Genomic DNA, 14,406 nt, shown 5'->3' with positions numbered 1-14,406 from the left:
ATTGTAAGGCGTTTAGACTTTATGACAATGAATTTTTCCGGAAGCACGTAGTCTCTTATTCTAGGTGGACAACAATTAATTTATAAAAATGAAGTAAACAGCTTTTACTCGCAGTCGTTTACTCAACGTCGGTAAAACAGAAAAGCGCTATGTACCTTTTTAAGGGAATACCGAGTATAGAAATCTAGATTTCTGTCATATCGATGCTTGCTTCAGTATATTTGATTTTTACTTTTTAATTTCGTTTTTATGTTGATAATTTTTCAAATTTGACATAGGCAGCGAGGATAGGTAAAAATTCATGTAAAGATTAGCTAAAACTATATAATTGCTTCTGATATAAGAAAAACTTCATATTGGATTTTGATCTGCTTTCATTTTTTACTAAGTTCGAGATGGCAGCAATAACGTTTAACATAGCTCGTGAATGAATGTCTACGCGCATCACGACTTATTCTACTTGGACAACAAACTCTAACTGCAAAACATACAATTTTCTAATTGATTTCCACACTCTCGCCATCGAATCAAGCGCAACTTCCGAATAAAAGCTTTGTAACTAACGAACAGCAAGTACTTGGCAAAAGAGCAAAACAAAAATCCTGGCAAAAAGAGTTGATCCAAACGCGCAGATAGTTCCAGCCACATATCCGCAGTGCATCTCGAGCGAGTTAACAAGCGAAGGTGAAAAAGGGGAAAAATCTCACGCACGAAAAGGAGAAAAAAGTGTCTAACTACGTAGCAACGGCAGCAGCATAGCGGCAGCGGCGGCGTCGGTGCGCGTAAGATGATACGGGCAATCCATTCTAACTAAGCGCTCCGGTTGAGAGAGAAACAGGGACACATGCGCGTATATACGAGAGGAGGCGCCGCCGCCGCAGTGCTGAACCGGCGTCGGCCTATAAATCAGCGTTATTACGAGCGTCTTATTCGGTCCCCTGGCCGGTCATTTCGTATCAAATTATCCCGCGGATAGAGGGGTAGAGCTGTACCTACATACACGGCGTGTACCAGAGGGCCGCGTGTCGCTGAACTCGCCCGATGCTTGCTTATCAAACTTATTACTCGTGCCGTATGTTATTCTGTTACAAAATCTGTTATTCGGTCGAGAGATCGTATAGTATGATGGAACGATTGTTAATTGCAGATTTTAAATCGATGTTTTGTTTTACGTGCGTGTCTATTAATAAATTTGTTTTTCACCGTTGTATTATCAGACGAGAGTCAATCAATCGTTCTTTTTCGGCGAAAAGGGGCCACTCGCGTTTGTCAGATTTTTTGACGCAGTTTTGAATATTTCAATAAAAGCTAATTGCTTTTCCACGAATGCAAACTTTGGCAGGATTATCAAAATTTAATTTTCGTTTTAATATCGGGCTAAACTAAATGCCCGTTTTTGGAAATTTAATTTTGTGATAATTTCAATAACCAGCATGTATTGTAGAAGGTGACGATTTCTCGGAAGGCGATTTTCATTGAACTGCAATCACAAACATTTTCTGACGTGAATACGAGAAATTTCCAAGGCACGTGCAATCTTCCACTCCTCGCAGTGTTCCACAATCCCGCAACAAAAATCGTCAACAAATTCCCAGCAGAAAAAAGCCCGCAACAAACAGCGCAAAGCATTCCATAAACGGGAAATTTCGCGGAAAGCGAAGAGGGGTTAAAAGGGGTGAGATCGAGTCGGCCTAGGGGTATAGTCTCGTGTCGAGGCACGTGAGCAGCAGTGGCGCACATTTCCAGCGTCTGTATTGCTTTGCGCGCGCGTCACGTGTATGGGGCGATTGTCCTCTGTCGCGTGCTCGCCCGCAATCAACCCTCTCTCTCTCCTCGTCGCTGCCCAACATCTGCATCCAGCGTCTCTCTCTCTCTGTCTCTCTCTCTCTCTCTCTCTCTCTCTCTCTCTCTCTCTCTCTCTCTCTCTCTCTCTCTCTCTCTCTGTCTCTCTCTCTCTCTCTCTCTCTCTCTCTCTCTCTCTCTCTCTCTCTCTCTCTCTCTCTCTCTCTCTCTCTCTCTCTCTCTCTCTCTCTCTCTCTCTCTCTCTCTCTCTCTCTCTCTCTGGCTCTCTTCGGACTACTCCATTATGCACTGTCTCTCTGTTCCCGGCAGGACAATGTCCAGATGCCGCCAGCGTTTCTTCTGTCTTTGTGGATGTGCCGCGAGCTGATGCTCCTTTTGTGCGATGCGGCTCTGTGCTCATGTATACTATTCGGTGGTTGCTTTTTTCCGACGTCAAATCCTGCGAGATGGCTCGATGACTCGACGCTCGATCGAAGCTATTAATAACGTCGCTGATGATCGAGGAGTCGCGTAAATAGGGGATGGCAATTTCAGAGACCGGATACGCAGTATAATCAGTGCCGGGTTAATTCCATCGAGAAGCTCGCGGTGCTCGAGATAAAATACGGCTGAAAATATTCGTTAGTCACGTGTATAGGGAATTATTCGCAAGAGAAGGGAGTCAGGTGGCAGGTTGAATTCGTTCAGTTCCTATTCACTATTCAATTGTATTATTCACCCTCGAAGCGGGCAACCGATAGCGGGAACGCAGTTTGCAATTTGCCAGGCGTAATCCTGCCTTGAGTTACTGGGCTAAATTAATGCTCTACTATAATTCGATCAAAATAAGCGATTTCGTAGAAGTGCGCGGTCTTTTTGATTTTTATCCGAATATAAGTCTTTCCTTTTTTGGTTGATATGTAATCGCTATATAATATTGTTACATACTTGATCTGTAATTTCTGTTTCAGACTGTGTCGATATCCATGCTGCTGCGCTACTCCCATCATCAGATCTTCGTTTTCATCGGTAAGTCAATTTTGAACATTTTTGTCATTTTAATAAACGTTTAATAACCAGGAAGGAAAAGAGCAATGGAACTAATCGAAAATCATCTTTCAACTCGAGATAATTCGAGAGGTCGACAACCTATTGTAAAATTGTAATCTCAAATTGCGAAAGCCGTGTACAGGTGAACGACCTTTTCCTCGAATATGAGCCGAGGTTACACGTATGGTGAATTATTTAGAAAGCGCCTTTTGGCAATGTTTGCCGACCAGGCCGGGTTCGTTAAATTCACTTTTGAGCTTTTGAACTGTGATGTAACTTTAGGAACATCTATAGCTGCCTTTCGACATTACCGGCATACCTGCTTCGCCAAAATTGGAAGGATAGCGCATTGCGAAAACAATAGTAAAAGCAAATATCGTCGCATAAAGTAAGGTTTTTAATTGAAATGGAATTGAGTAAGAGGTTCAATCCTGGTGATACTGAATTAGCAGTTTGTTTATGAACTTTTGCTCTCGATAAAATTATTGAGAATAATGAAATCACAAATTTTTCTTTATACATTGAAATAGTACACGTACAAATTAGTTATAAAATCGATGACAAATCATTAATCTCCGTACAATTTTCAATCCACAATCCCAAAACCATCCTTCTTCGACGTTCCCAACAAAAGCCGTCCTGGTACTGGCTCCCATACCTCACTCTACGCTCCTGCCTCGGCTCTAGTACTACACTCTTTATCAGAGCTATATAGCATCCCACTTGATTGCCAGTGTCATCTCGCTCTCCGGCGTCCTAGTTTTCCGCCTACGTCGGCCGAAGACACGAGTAGTTGCTTTTTTTCCTTCGGTCTATGCGCGCAATGCAAGATCATTCAGTGTCAAGAGTACCGAGAAGCGAGTGAGAGGGAGAGAAAAAAAAGATGACTGCGTGGTAGGGATAGCTTACACGAGAGGAATGAGCGGGTGCACGAACACGAGAGTGACGCAACGGCCCGGTTCGCCTTTAATAACACGCGGCGTGTAGAAATCGCGACGCAGTTTCAGTTCGCGCTGCTCGAACGCCGGTACGCGTGGTCGCTGCTCTAGAGGATTTTTCCGCGGACATGGACGTTGATGTCTGAAGCGCCTGTGGATATCGGAGAGCACCGAGTTATGGATCGTTTTTGAACTGCGTCTGAGTATAGAAAATAAAACAATGATGTTCATCCTTCTGATCGCCGCCTACGGATTGGCGGTCGGTTTGCTGTATCTGCTGTATATGGTAGTCAACCAGTTCACCTATTGGAACCAGCGCAAGATTCTGCATCTTAAGGTGACCCCACTGCTCGGCAATTTTGCGCCCATATTCTTCCGGCGCAACTCCTTTCCCGAGCACGCCAAGTTCCTCTACAACTACCTTCCGGACGCGAAGTACTACGGCACCTTCGACTTCAACACCCCGGTCATCGTGCTCAAGGACCTCGACCTTATCCGTGACATCTGTGTGAAGAACTTCGACAATTTTCCGGACCACCGCAGCTTCGTCACGGAGGAGATGGACCCCATAGTCGGGCGCAACGTCTTCTCCCTCAAAGGTCAGCGCTGGAAGGACGTCCGGGGCACACTTAGCCCGAGCTTCACCGCCAACAAGATGAAGATTATGTTCCAGCTGATCACCGAGTGCTCCAGGGAATTCGTCCAGTACTTCGTCGATCATCCGGAATTGGCTGCGAACTTCGAGGCCAAGGACGCGTTCACCAGGTACACCAACGACGTTATAGCCACTGCCGCTTTTGGTATCCAGGTCAATTCCATGAGGGATCGCGAGAACGAGTTCTACGTCCACGGCAAAGACGCCACTTCGTTCTCCAGTCCTCTGAGGCTGATCAAGTTCATACTTTTCCGGAGCTTCCCGAAACTCGTCCGGATGACCGGCGAGAGGTTCCTGTCGAGGTCCACCGACAAGTTCTTCAACCAGCTGGTCATCAACACCGTGAGAACGAGAGAGGAACAGAAGATAGTGAGACCCGACATGATTCAGCTGCTGATGCAGGCTAGGGACAAGGAGGACGGCATCGATGTCACCATCGAGGACATCATCGGCCAGGCCTTCATCTTCTTCCTGGCTGGCTTCGACACCTCGTCCACCCTCATGTGCTTCGCGGCTTACGAGCTGGCCGCTCACCCGGACATACAAGAGAAGGTCTTCAGAGAGATCGAGGAGCAGGAGAACGGCGAAGAGTTGACCTACGAGTCCCTCGCGAAAATGAAGTACCTGGACATGGTGATCAGCGAAACCCTGAGGATGTACCCACCGTCACCGATGACCGACAGGGTCTGCGCCAAGGAGTTCGTCATGCCACCTGCCAAGGCTGGCGAACCGGAACTTCGGGTGGAAATCGGGACGAACATGGTGATGCCGATCTACGGTATGCATCACGACCCGCAACACTTTCCGGAGCCAGACAAATTCATGCCGGAGAGGTTCTCCGACGAGAACAAGGACAAGATCAATCCGTATATTTACATGCCCTTCGGGCACGGGCCCAGGAAGTGCATCGGAAATCGTTTCGCTCTCATGGAGACGAAAACTCTGCTCGTTCACATCCTGAGAAAGTTCAGGATCAAATTCACCGACAGATCCAAGTATCCCATCGAATTTTGCAAAAAGACCTTCAACATGACTCAGAAGGATGGCTTTTGGCTCAAGTTCGAGGAGCGAAAGAAGACGGATTGAGGACGCTTGCGCTTGTTCTTTTCTACGATTGTATTATACAGAGTTATATTTTTCACGAAATGTAAGCTAGTCTATTACTTGTAAATGACAACAATATAGGTATAAGTACAATAATAAAATCGAGATTCGTCTCCACAGCCAGCAATAACTCATTACGCAACCGCGCCATAAATAAGTTCGAGCAGGCAAAAAAAGAGAATAATCCGTTAACCCAGATATCCCGAATCCATCACGTAACACTCGCGCGCGTCTCGTTTTCAATATCCCTTCTGGAGACAGCGACAAAAATCCAGCTGATGACAAAGTATCCGGCGTAAACTACAAAGGTACACACAGATTACGTGACGCTGGCAGTTTAATTGCTATTATTGCGCTTCTCGCTGTATCCTATCCCTTCTCCTCTCGAGCCTCGCGCGTATTATACAACACGTATACAGAGCGAGAGAGTCGATGCGCGGGGGTCATCGGTATAATCGACAAGCTCGGCAACTCCTAGGATAAATCGTTCTGCGGCTATCGCAATGCCAGTGTCATTATGACGACAATCCGCGCTGCGAATTAATGCTCGCGTAACGAAGGTAATCTCGGCTAACGAGTCTTTACGGACGGATAGCGCGAGCTTGATGTGCTACTCGCAGCGGCTCTCTCGATATGAATTTTCAAGCATTTTTAAGATGCGCTGATTGACAGCGGCTTATGCAGCTGAAACAATGCTGATGATGCGCGCAGTTGTCCTCGTCTCGTCGCGGCTGGATGGATTTAGCGGAGAAAGCCGACTACGCCTTGCGATATCCTCTGGGCTCCATGCTTGCAGCTTGTGTATCGTAATAATCGTCTGCGCGCGGGGGATTTAGATTAAACGGCTTTTAATCTTTGTTATTGCCGCCGTGTCTTGCGGTAATTTCAGACGGCGATTGTATTGACGCTGCACTACGGAGCGACGTGCTTTTTTATTTTTAAAATTGATAATATCTCGTCGAGGCGACAATTTTTCCTCTTCCTACGTAAATCTTAAACTCGCCAAATTTATAAAAAAAAAAAAAATAATAATAATAATAATAATGTATACACGGCTTTGTGCTTTATCGGCAGTGAATAAAACGCTCGGTGATATTATCAAATTTGTTTGTTTGGCCTCGATATTCCTATCGCGTAATTGCATATTACATAAGAAAAATTCGCTGCGCGCGCGTACATACAGCAGATAAAGCCGATAAATGTGCGGAGACGCGCGTGCGTTAGCGAAAAATTGCATCACAGTCGAATTCAGACGACGTCACGACGAGGATCAGTTCGCGTTTATTGTTAACGAGGAAGAAAATTTGCTCGCTATGTATATAATAACAATAACCCACGGGTTGGCATCAGGTGCGCTGATGTTTGGCCCTGGAAAGCTTCGGCGTATAATTACGAAGATGCAACCTCCTGAGATTTTTGCTACTCCCCCGCGTTATTGTTGCCTTAGATCCTTGAATCCTAATTAGACTAAGACAGAGTTCTGGAGGGGCGGAATTCATTTTCCTCGAATATTTCACCGACGAGGCCGAAAATTTGGCAAGCATAAGACGGGGATGTTGAACGAGAGACTGAAGGGATATACTTATATTTTGATACCTTTCCAGATTCATGAATAATTATTATAATTTATTAAAAGATAACTTGATGCGCAGTCAACGTACCGTCCTCGTTTGCTCGAGTGTTTGAAAATTACAGAACACACCAAAATTTTCGAAATTGCGAGCCCACTCGGATGGAAAACACGAAAAGGACATCGCGTTCATCCTCGCCAAAGGGCGTGTACAGGTCTATTTTGCCAGCATAATCTTTCGGAATGCCAATTTGCATAGAAAAACAGAGTCCAAAGCGGTATGGACCTACTCTCCAAGAAGATATTATCCTCGTGCCATCGGGGATGGCTCCGCGAAATTCGTGTTTTCATTATGGCGCTTCCATGTAACCAGATTTCACGTGCCGCGATACACGTGCCCTAAGCAGCTATACTCCACCCGGATTAGGTATACCTACTCATCAGGAATTGAAAAAGTGCTATGTACCTATACAATGATGCATAATCGAGGTCTCGTAAGCGAGGGCGTCTGAAAAATTGTTAGAAGCGCGAGAAAAAGGAGACGCGCGCGGGAAAGTTAGTTGAATTTTAAAATTCATCAGCGTCTTGCTCCGGTTTCCAGCCCTGTGTGTAAGCTCTTCCCCTTTTTCGCTCGCGTATATCTACGAGGATTTGCATATTAACTACGACTTTTTAAAATTTTCCGCTGAAATTTACATCGAACGCCTGCTTCCACGCGCTGATTTCGAACTAAACTACTTTGCAAGCAATACACGCACCACGTACGCATCAGAATCCGAAATGATCAACTTAGACGCGCGGGTCGCGGCGTAGCCGCACGAGAAATTCCCCGAAAATCCTAATTATTCGAATATGTTATTAATTATAATGCGCTCTCTCGCGAAACACGAGAATTACAACTCGCATTATCCGGATAATGCGGGGGCGAGTTCAGTTTCCGCATTGCGCGCGAGAAAGCCCGGTATACACACATACACACATACGCACACAGGCCTTTATGTACGTGTGTATAAGCGCGGGGGGCAATGGAGTACGGATCAAAACTGGGTAGAGCCTTCGAGGAGGAATTAAAAACTTCCTTCGCCGCCGCCGCCGCCGCCGCCGCTGCGCGCAAAGAAGCATCGGAGTATAGCGTCGCAGTTTGATTATAAAACTGCGTATCGCGCCGATGATCATCAAACTTCTTCCCGTCGACGAGAACTTCCGAGATTATTTATCCGCTCTGGCGACCGGTCGACGACGGCATCAAAGTGGTAACCTTCTTTCCGCTCGGGAGTCCAGGTATCCAATCAAGCTGCTGCTGCCGAGACGCCCTGAAACTTTAATTTTTTTCTCTTCCTTTTAAAGCGTCGACCTCGTTATGCTTACACACCCGCGCGCAATAAATATGGAACGAGACGAGAGATGAGGGCCCTTATTATTGATCTTGGCTCACGCGCCCTTTGCTCTTTATATCCGGATTTCGAATGTTTTTGAACTGGTTGATAAAAATTGCTGTGCTTTTTTTATGTTTCAGTGGATCTTCTACAAATGCTGGAGTTCAACAACACCGTGTCCTTCCCGGCTGCCTCTCTTCTAACTGTGATTTTGGCGCTTGTCGGTAAGTTCGTCAATTTATTAAATTATACAGACGATTGCGTTTTTTACGGTACAAACCGACAATTTCCTCAAAAGATGACGTTTACGCGTAAAAGCAATAACGTAAACGCGCTGAGCAACGAAAAACCCGTGCGTATACATGTTGTGCCCAAGCGCATTTCGTCCCAGCACGACGTGTCTGTACACGCGTCATCGCGTCGTCTGCATAATCTGGTTTACCTACAGCGCACTGCGTATGCGTGCAGCATACGATGTGGAGCTTTTTGCCGAATGAGCCTCTCCTGTTGCGTTCTATCCACCAGCATATGTACAGAAGCTTCGTAGAAACGAAAGCTAGAATTTCGCCTTTTTACCATTCGAATTTGATAATAAAAAAAGCACACCCGCAACAGGTGCAGCTGTGCTTGCGTGAATATTCACGTCTTAAATTTCGTAAATAAAAATCAGCCAGAGAGATAGAAGAAATTATCAAGCGAACGTATAAGCCGTTAAAAGAGTTTCGCAAGTCACCGGCGAGCTTTCGAGCTTTTAATCGCATTATTTCGCGCGCGCGCGCTCTCGCGTTTAATAATGAAAGGCAAACATCCGCGAGCGAGCGCGAAAAGCGAGATAAAGTGATAAATGGAGAGGGAGAGAGAGAGAGAGAGAGAGAGAGAGAGAGAGAGAGAGAGAGAGAGAGAGAGAGAGAGAGAGAGAGAGAGAGAGAGAGAGCGCTAACGGGTTATGACTCCCTGGATTCGGGGGATACCGCATCAATTTCTGATGAAGGCGCAACAGTTGGGCTGCTTTATCTTGTTCTCTCTTCGCTATGGTGCGCGAGCGAGCTTTTTATTTTGACTGCGTGCACGGGCGCATATAAGGCGGCTGCAGCGAGAACTTTTACACGTCTTCGTGCGCTTTGGAATTATTTAGCTGGGTTGTATTGGATGTATGTATATGATGTCTTTTTATGCATCTGACGAGTGTACTTACCGTTGGTGGGATGATCAGAGAACGTGAAGATCAGCGATAGACGATCGAAAAGTATTAATTTTATAAATTGGTGTCTACATTTTAAAAGTCTTTTAATGATTATTTATACCCAAATATATAAGTAAGGCACTTTCGATGGCTGCAATTATTACTACTTCTCAAAGCCGCAATGTTCTTTTTAGTAATCCCATTAAAGATCATATGATAATACAATATCAGCGGATATTCGATAGTCAATAGAATCAATTTCCCGACACACTGAGCTAATAACAATCAATGCAAACTTCTCTTTCTCCCTCTTGCGCGCGCGGCTCTTATCGAAAGATGAAACTGCAAAAGAAGGAGCGAGAACTTGCGCCGGAACACTACTCGATCCACAAGTTGAACGTCGAAGGCGGTGCGAATTCGCGGCAGGAACCGGAACCCATCACTTCGGATAACAACTTCCCGACCGACTTCCTCTCGAGGCGTTCTCTCTCTCTCTCTCTCTCTCTCTCTCTCTCTCTCTCTCTCCTTCTCTCTCTTCGAACGCGCCAAGGCGTCGTCGTCTCTGGGATCTGGAAATTCGTCGCCTCTCTTGTCGCTTTACTTCGTTATTTCGCGCAGCGACGACGACACTATCTAGCCATACCTCTCGACTCTATATACATACATAGTTGGACAGCGCGTGTTTTACGCTTCCGTTGCAGGCCGGCTTCGAATTGTCGTGTGTATCGCTGTGTATGTCCAAAGTATAGAACTATTCGCTTGGAAGATTCCTCCCGAGCTTTTATTTACCTTTGCTTTCTTTTTCATTCACTTTCAAACTATAATACTCGTCCGCGACGCAATAAGCTCGCCGCACAATTAAACGACCAAAAAAAGAACTGTCCGAAAAATTCAATTTCGAAAATTCCGCGTTACAGAAAAAAGGGACTGCTAGAGGGAGAAAACAACGAGACGGCAATATAAGGGCGTATATGGATAGGAGAGAGTTCATTTGAAAGCGTCGATAAACCCTCTATAACTTGCGCGCAGCGCGTGGCTCTACGATTTACGTCAAATTGTCCGTGTGTGTCAGTTTAATCTGTGTACGGAGAAGCAGGACGGCACCGCCGGCGATGATTTTGCATACATTACATAATGCAGCAAGGAGGGAGAGAGAGAGAGTTTTGCCGTCCTGATGCATCATCGACGCTCGATCGGCTGGCCAACAGGCTGCGAGGCTATTTTCGTTGACGCGTCTCGGCGCCAACATTGTTTGCGCGATGGACCGCCGCCGCCGCCGCGTAGACTTTTACTTGCCCGATGCCCAAGTCCTGTCAGACCGCTCGTGGATAATACGATTTCGCTTCGAAGCATTGTACGTATGTATATCATTGCGAGGAAAATCGCTCGTGTGCGATGGTGATACAGGGGGGGGGGGGGGGGGGAGGATTTTGGCAGAAAACGATTCGACCGAATAGTTCAGTTGACATAATGGATGTCTAATATTATAATAGACGATAATAGCAATCTTGTACCGCACAGTATATTGCGAGAATTATTGCTACGGTGTCTTCTCAACAGAAAAGCAACTGACCCACTTCCGCTGAAAGCAAATTGTTAAAATATGCGTTTTCCATGCAACCGACGTTCACCCGTATACACTTCTTTATATACCTTATAACAATGCACAAACTCCGAAGTAAGACTCGGGCGCACATCCTTCTAATTAGTTCACAAAGTTTAAGCGCGCCGAGCTATACATTGTTTAACGCCGGACTAGAGTCTCGCGCTAATTACTCGAGAATCCGCGTGTACACTCTTTATACGTTATCGTATACAACTAAATCTTTGAAAGCTCTCCTATTATTCGAACTTCCGCGGTAAATACATGCCGCGCATTTATAACTATAAAAAAAAACAGCGTCGTGTTGTCCGAAACGAACAGGAGGGAAGCTTTTGCAAGCTCTCCTGCCAGGGAACGAAATCTCGACTTCGTAGCTGCACGAGCACAGCCGAGTAGTTAACTTCGCATCGATCGCGCGCAAGCTCGCTTTTAATGGGCGAGAAAGCCAGCGAGGCGTGTGCGAGCGTCGTCCCTTAAGTAGCTCCGTATCCGCTTCCGGTGCCTTGGGGCTAGGCGTCGTCCTCATCGCGCAAGCTGCACTGGGTATAGAGTTCGAGGTGTCGTCGTCGTCGGATGCGCGGATGATTTCTGATGCTCTCTGTGTGTTCAGAAGAACGCAGTAATTTGTCTGTGGGCTTCTCGGAAACTCGTAACTCGAATTTTTAGAAACAGACGAATCAATCGCTTATACGTTTTCAAGCGTTATCGTCACTGCTCGTTGTCCGATAAAATCTCGATCCATATCGTTCTATCTAATCGCCCTGGCCTACTTATCACCGGCAGCGACGTCGTTATTTTTGAATATCTTCCCTGGTAGAAATTAACCTAAAAACTGGCAAGTTCTTAGGATTTTAACCTAAGAACTTGCCAGTTTCTAGATTAATTTCTACCAGGGTTTTTGATCTATTAATTGGCATGCGCCTTATCTTGGAAGGTTAACGCTCTCGATTGCACAAGTCATTGAACTTTATTTATTGATTTTTGATTATTAATTTTATTGATACGACAATTTTTATCGCTAAACACGTGCCCCTACCCCTTCCGTCTTCTCACACCATAAGGGCCATCAGAACATCGATTCCCCATCTAAAATTCGAAAAAGCTCTCCATCGTTCGCAACCCGATCCACACAGACACACTGCTATACGCTTCATCCGCAGAATCTTTCCTGCGGAATCCACCGACAATGTACATACATATGCGCAGTGCGCTGCACTGCAGCCTAATATAGCCCGGCGCCGCGGCGAAACGCGTTGGCGCGTATTCGCTTCTCTCGCGCGTGCGTGCACATAATATTGGCTTGCCGCAAATTTAGCCGAGTCTCACCCTCAGCATAGGCAGCCCTGCTATATAGCACACACACACATACACACTGTATGTGTTCCGCAGTAGCAGCTGGAGCTTCAGAGTACAGAGAGCCGGCCGCCCATCATGCGTTTAATACATTTGCATTTATTATGTCTCGATCAAATCCAAATACGTCCAATCTCGGCCGCTGGCGATCGGACGCCACTACACACTGGCCGGCAGCAACAGAGCAGCACGGCAGCTCGGTCAGCGGAAAATATTGCCGTCCATTAGTTCGCTGAGCCGTTTCGCGGTCTGCGCGGAATTGCCGCCGTGGCCGCCGACGTCGCCGTGGGCATATAGCGACGTACGATGTGCCGATGACACGTGAGTGATGTCCCCACTTGAGCCGATGCTCGCTCTCCTCGATATCCTTGTTTCGGAGCCTGTAAAGAGTGCAACGCTTGAAATTCGATATGTAGGCCCTGCGTACGTGTTCGGCTCTTCGCGGGTGCGGGTTCGATCGAGCTCGAAACGCAGATTTATACCGCGTGAAAATTCGCCGAAGGTCGAATCCGAGAGTGCGCACTATGTAATAAAGGCTAATTTGAAATAACACCTCGATTCTGCTCTGATCCTGGCCGCGAAAAGCTGCGGGAAATTTCGCCGAGGCGAAGATCATCATTGCGAGCCGCCTGGGAATTTTAACGTCTTTATAAGAGAGCAAGTGCCGAGTGGGCGGTCGCGGGTATTCGGCGCACGGCTTATCCCGGGGTGAGGAAATGCCCGGACAGTATGCATTTAAACGGGTGCATTATCCGCGTGTGCCGGGCGCGTATCATCGCCGCTCGTCGAAACGCTCTCGAGATTAATGCGTCTAGTCGGCACGATTTCTACGTGTGTTCTTACAGGCGCTCTTATTGATTTACGTCCTCTGATGTGCTTCGTTTTTATCGGCTGCCTATGATGGCCGTGTTTACGCCTATATGCTGTTTGGAATATTTTCAGAGGGTAGTTTTGAATAGCGGAAAAATAAGTATCTGCACAAAAAGGCTTGTTATCAATTTTCATTATCAAAGCTGACAAGATATAAATTTATCAAGACTTAGATAATCTCGATAGGCACATTTTTTTCAATTCTGTTAGGAGCGACGATCTATTAGTTGTAAATTGAGATAAAAACCTAGAATCGAAATAACTTCATAATATCGGTGTTCGGCATGTATTTTCTCCAAAGATTAATGGTTCAATCGAACAATCCAGCCCACTTTGTTAAAAAATCAGTTCCAATTAATTATTTATAACCGCACGATTTCACTCCCGGTTGCGCGTCTCATCATCGCCGCAGCACATATCTCAACATTTTATTAAAACAATTATAAATTCATAACCGCGACAATCAATGAATTCTTTCATCAAGCCCTGGCTTTATCGAGCGAAACGCGCGCTGTCAAAATATAAAAACATTATTAAAAATCCGAGGACGTAAATCCACCCGTTGCTCTATACGCGTGCAGTGCTCTCATTAATAATCAATGAAAAAGCAATCAAATCCGAACATTTTTCTCGCTGTCCCATTATGCACGCTATACGACGGCAAGAAAAAGCAAAAGCGAAAAGAAAAGAAAGAAAATCCGCTCTCGCAGCGGAACGAAGCCGTGAAAGAGAGAGAGAGAGAGAGAGAGAGAGAGAGAGAGAGAGAGAGAGAGAGAGAGAGAGAGACGCGAGAAATAAAAGCAGCGTGTACAAGGCGTTACGTCGGGCTGCGCCGGCGCATAATTGTAATGGAAACCACGGGGGACCATACGCTCGGAATAGTAAAAGAATAATACATATATAGCGTACGTGGGAGTTCAGC

The 14,406-nt window shown here is 46.0% G+C and overlaps 2 protein-coding genes across 10 annotated transcripts in view; both read left to right on the top strand.

Annotated features, from left to right (window-relative positions):
- LOC100122484 (membralin) overlaps window positions 1-14,406 on the top strand; it is a 51,444-nt gene that overhangs the window by 4,314 nt on the left and 32,724 nt on the right. For all 9 annotated transcript variants that reach the window (XM_032600621.1, XM_032600622.1, XM_031932783.2 and 6 more), the window contains exons 8-9: window positions 2,754-2,811; window positions 8,616-8,699. In XM_032600621.1, the coding sequence (XP_032456512.1) occupies window positions 2,754-2,811; window positions 8,616-8,699 (142 nt within the window). The remainder of the gene's footprint in view (window positions 1-2,753; window positions 2,812-8,615; window positions 8,700-14,406) is intronic.
- CYP9P3 (cytochrome P450 9P3) lies at window positions 3,827-5,648 on the top strand. The gene has a single exon (NM_001172474.1). It carries the CDS (start codon window positions 3,991-3,993, stop codon window positions 5,509-5,511), a length of 1,521 nt encoding a protein of 506 aa, NP_001165945.1. The 5' UTR covers window positions 3,827-3,990; the 3' UTR covers window positions 5,512-5,648.

Source organism: Nasonia vitripennis, chromosome 5 (assembly GCF_009193385.2).
Source record: "Nasonia vitripennis strain AsymCx chromosome 5, Nvit_psr_1.1, whole genome shotgun sequence".
NCBI classification, from domain to species: domain Eukaryota; kingdom Metazoa; phylum Arthropoda; class Insecta; order Hymenoptera; family Pteromalidae; genus Nasonia; species Nasonia vitripennis.
The sequence above is the reverse complement of the archived record's forward strand: the minus strand, read 5'-3'. Positions and strand labels throughout refer to the sequence as shown.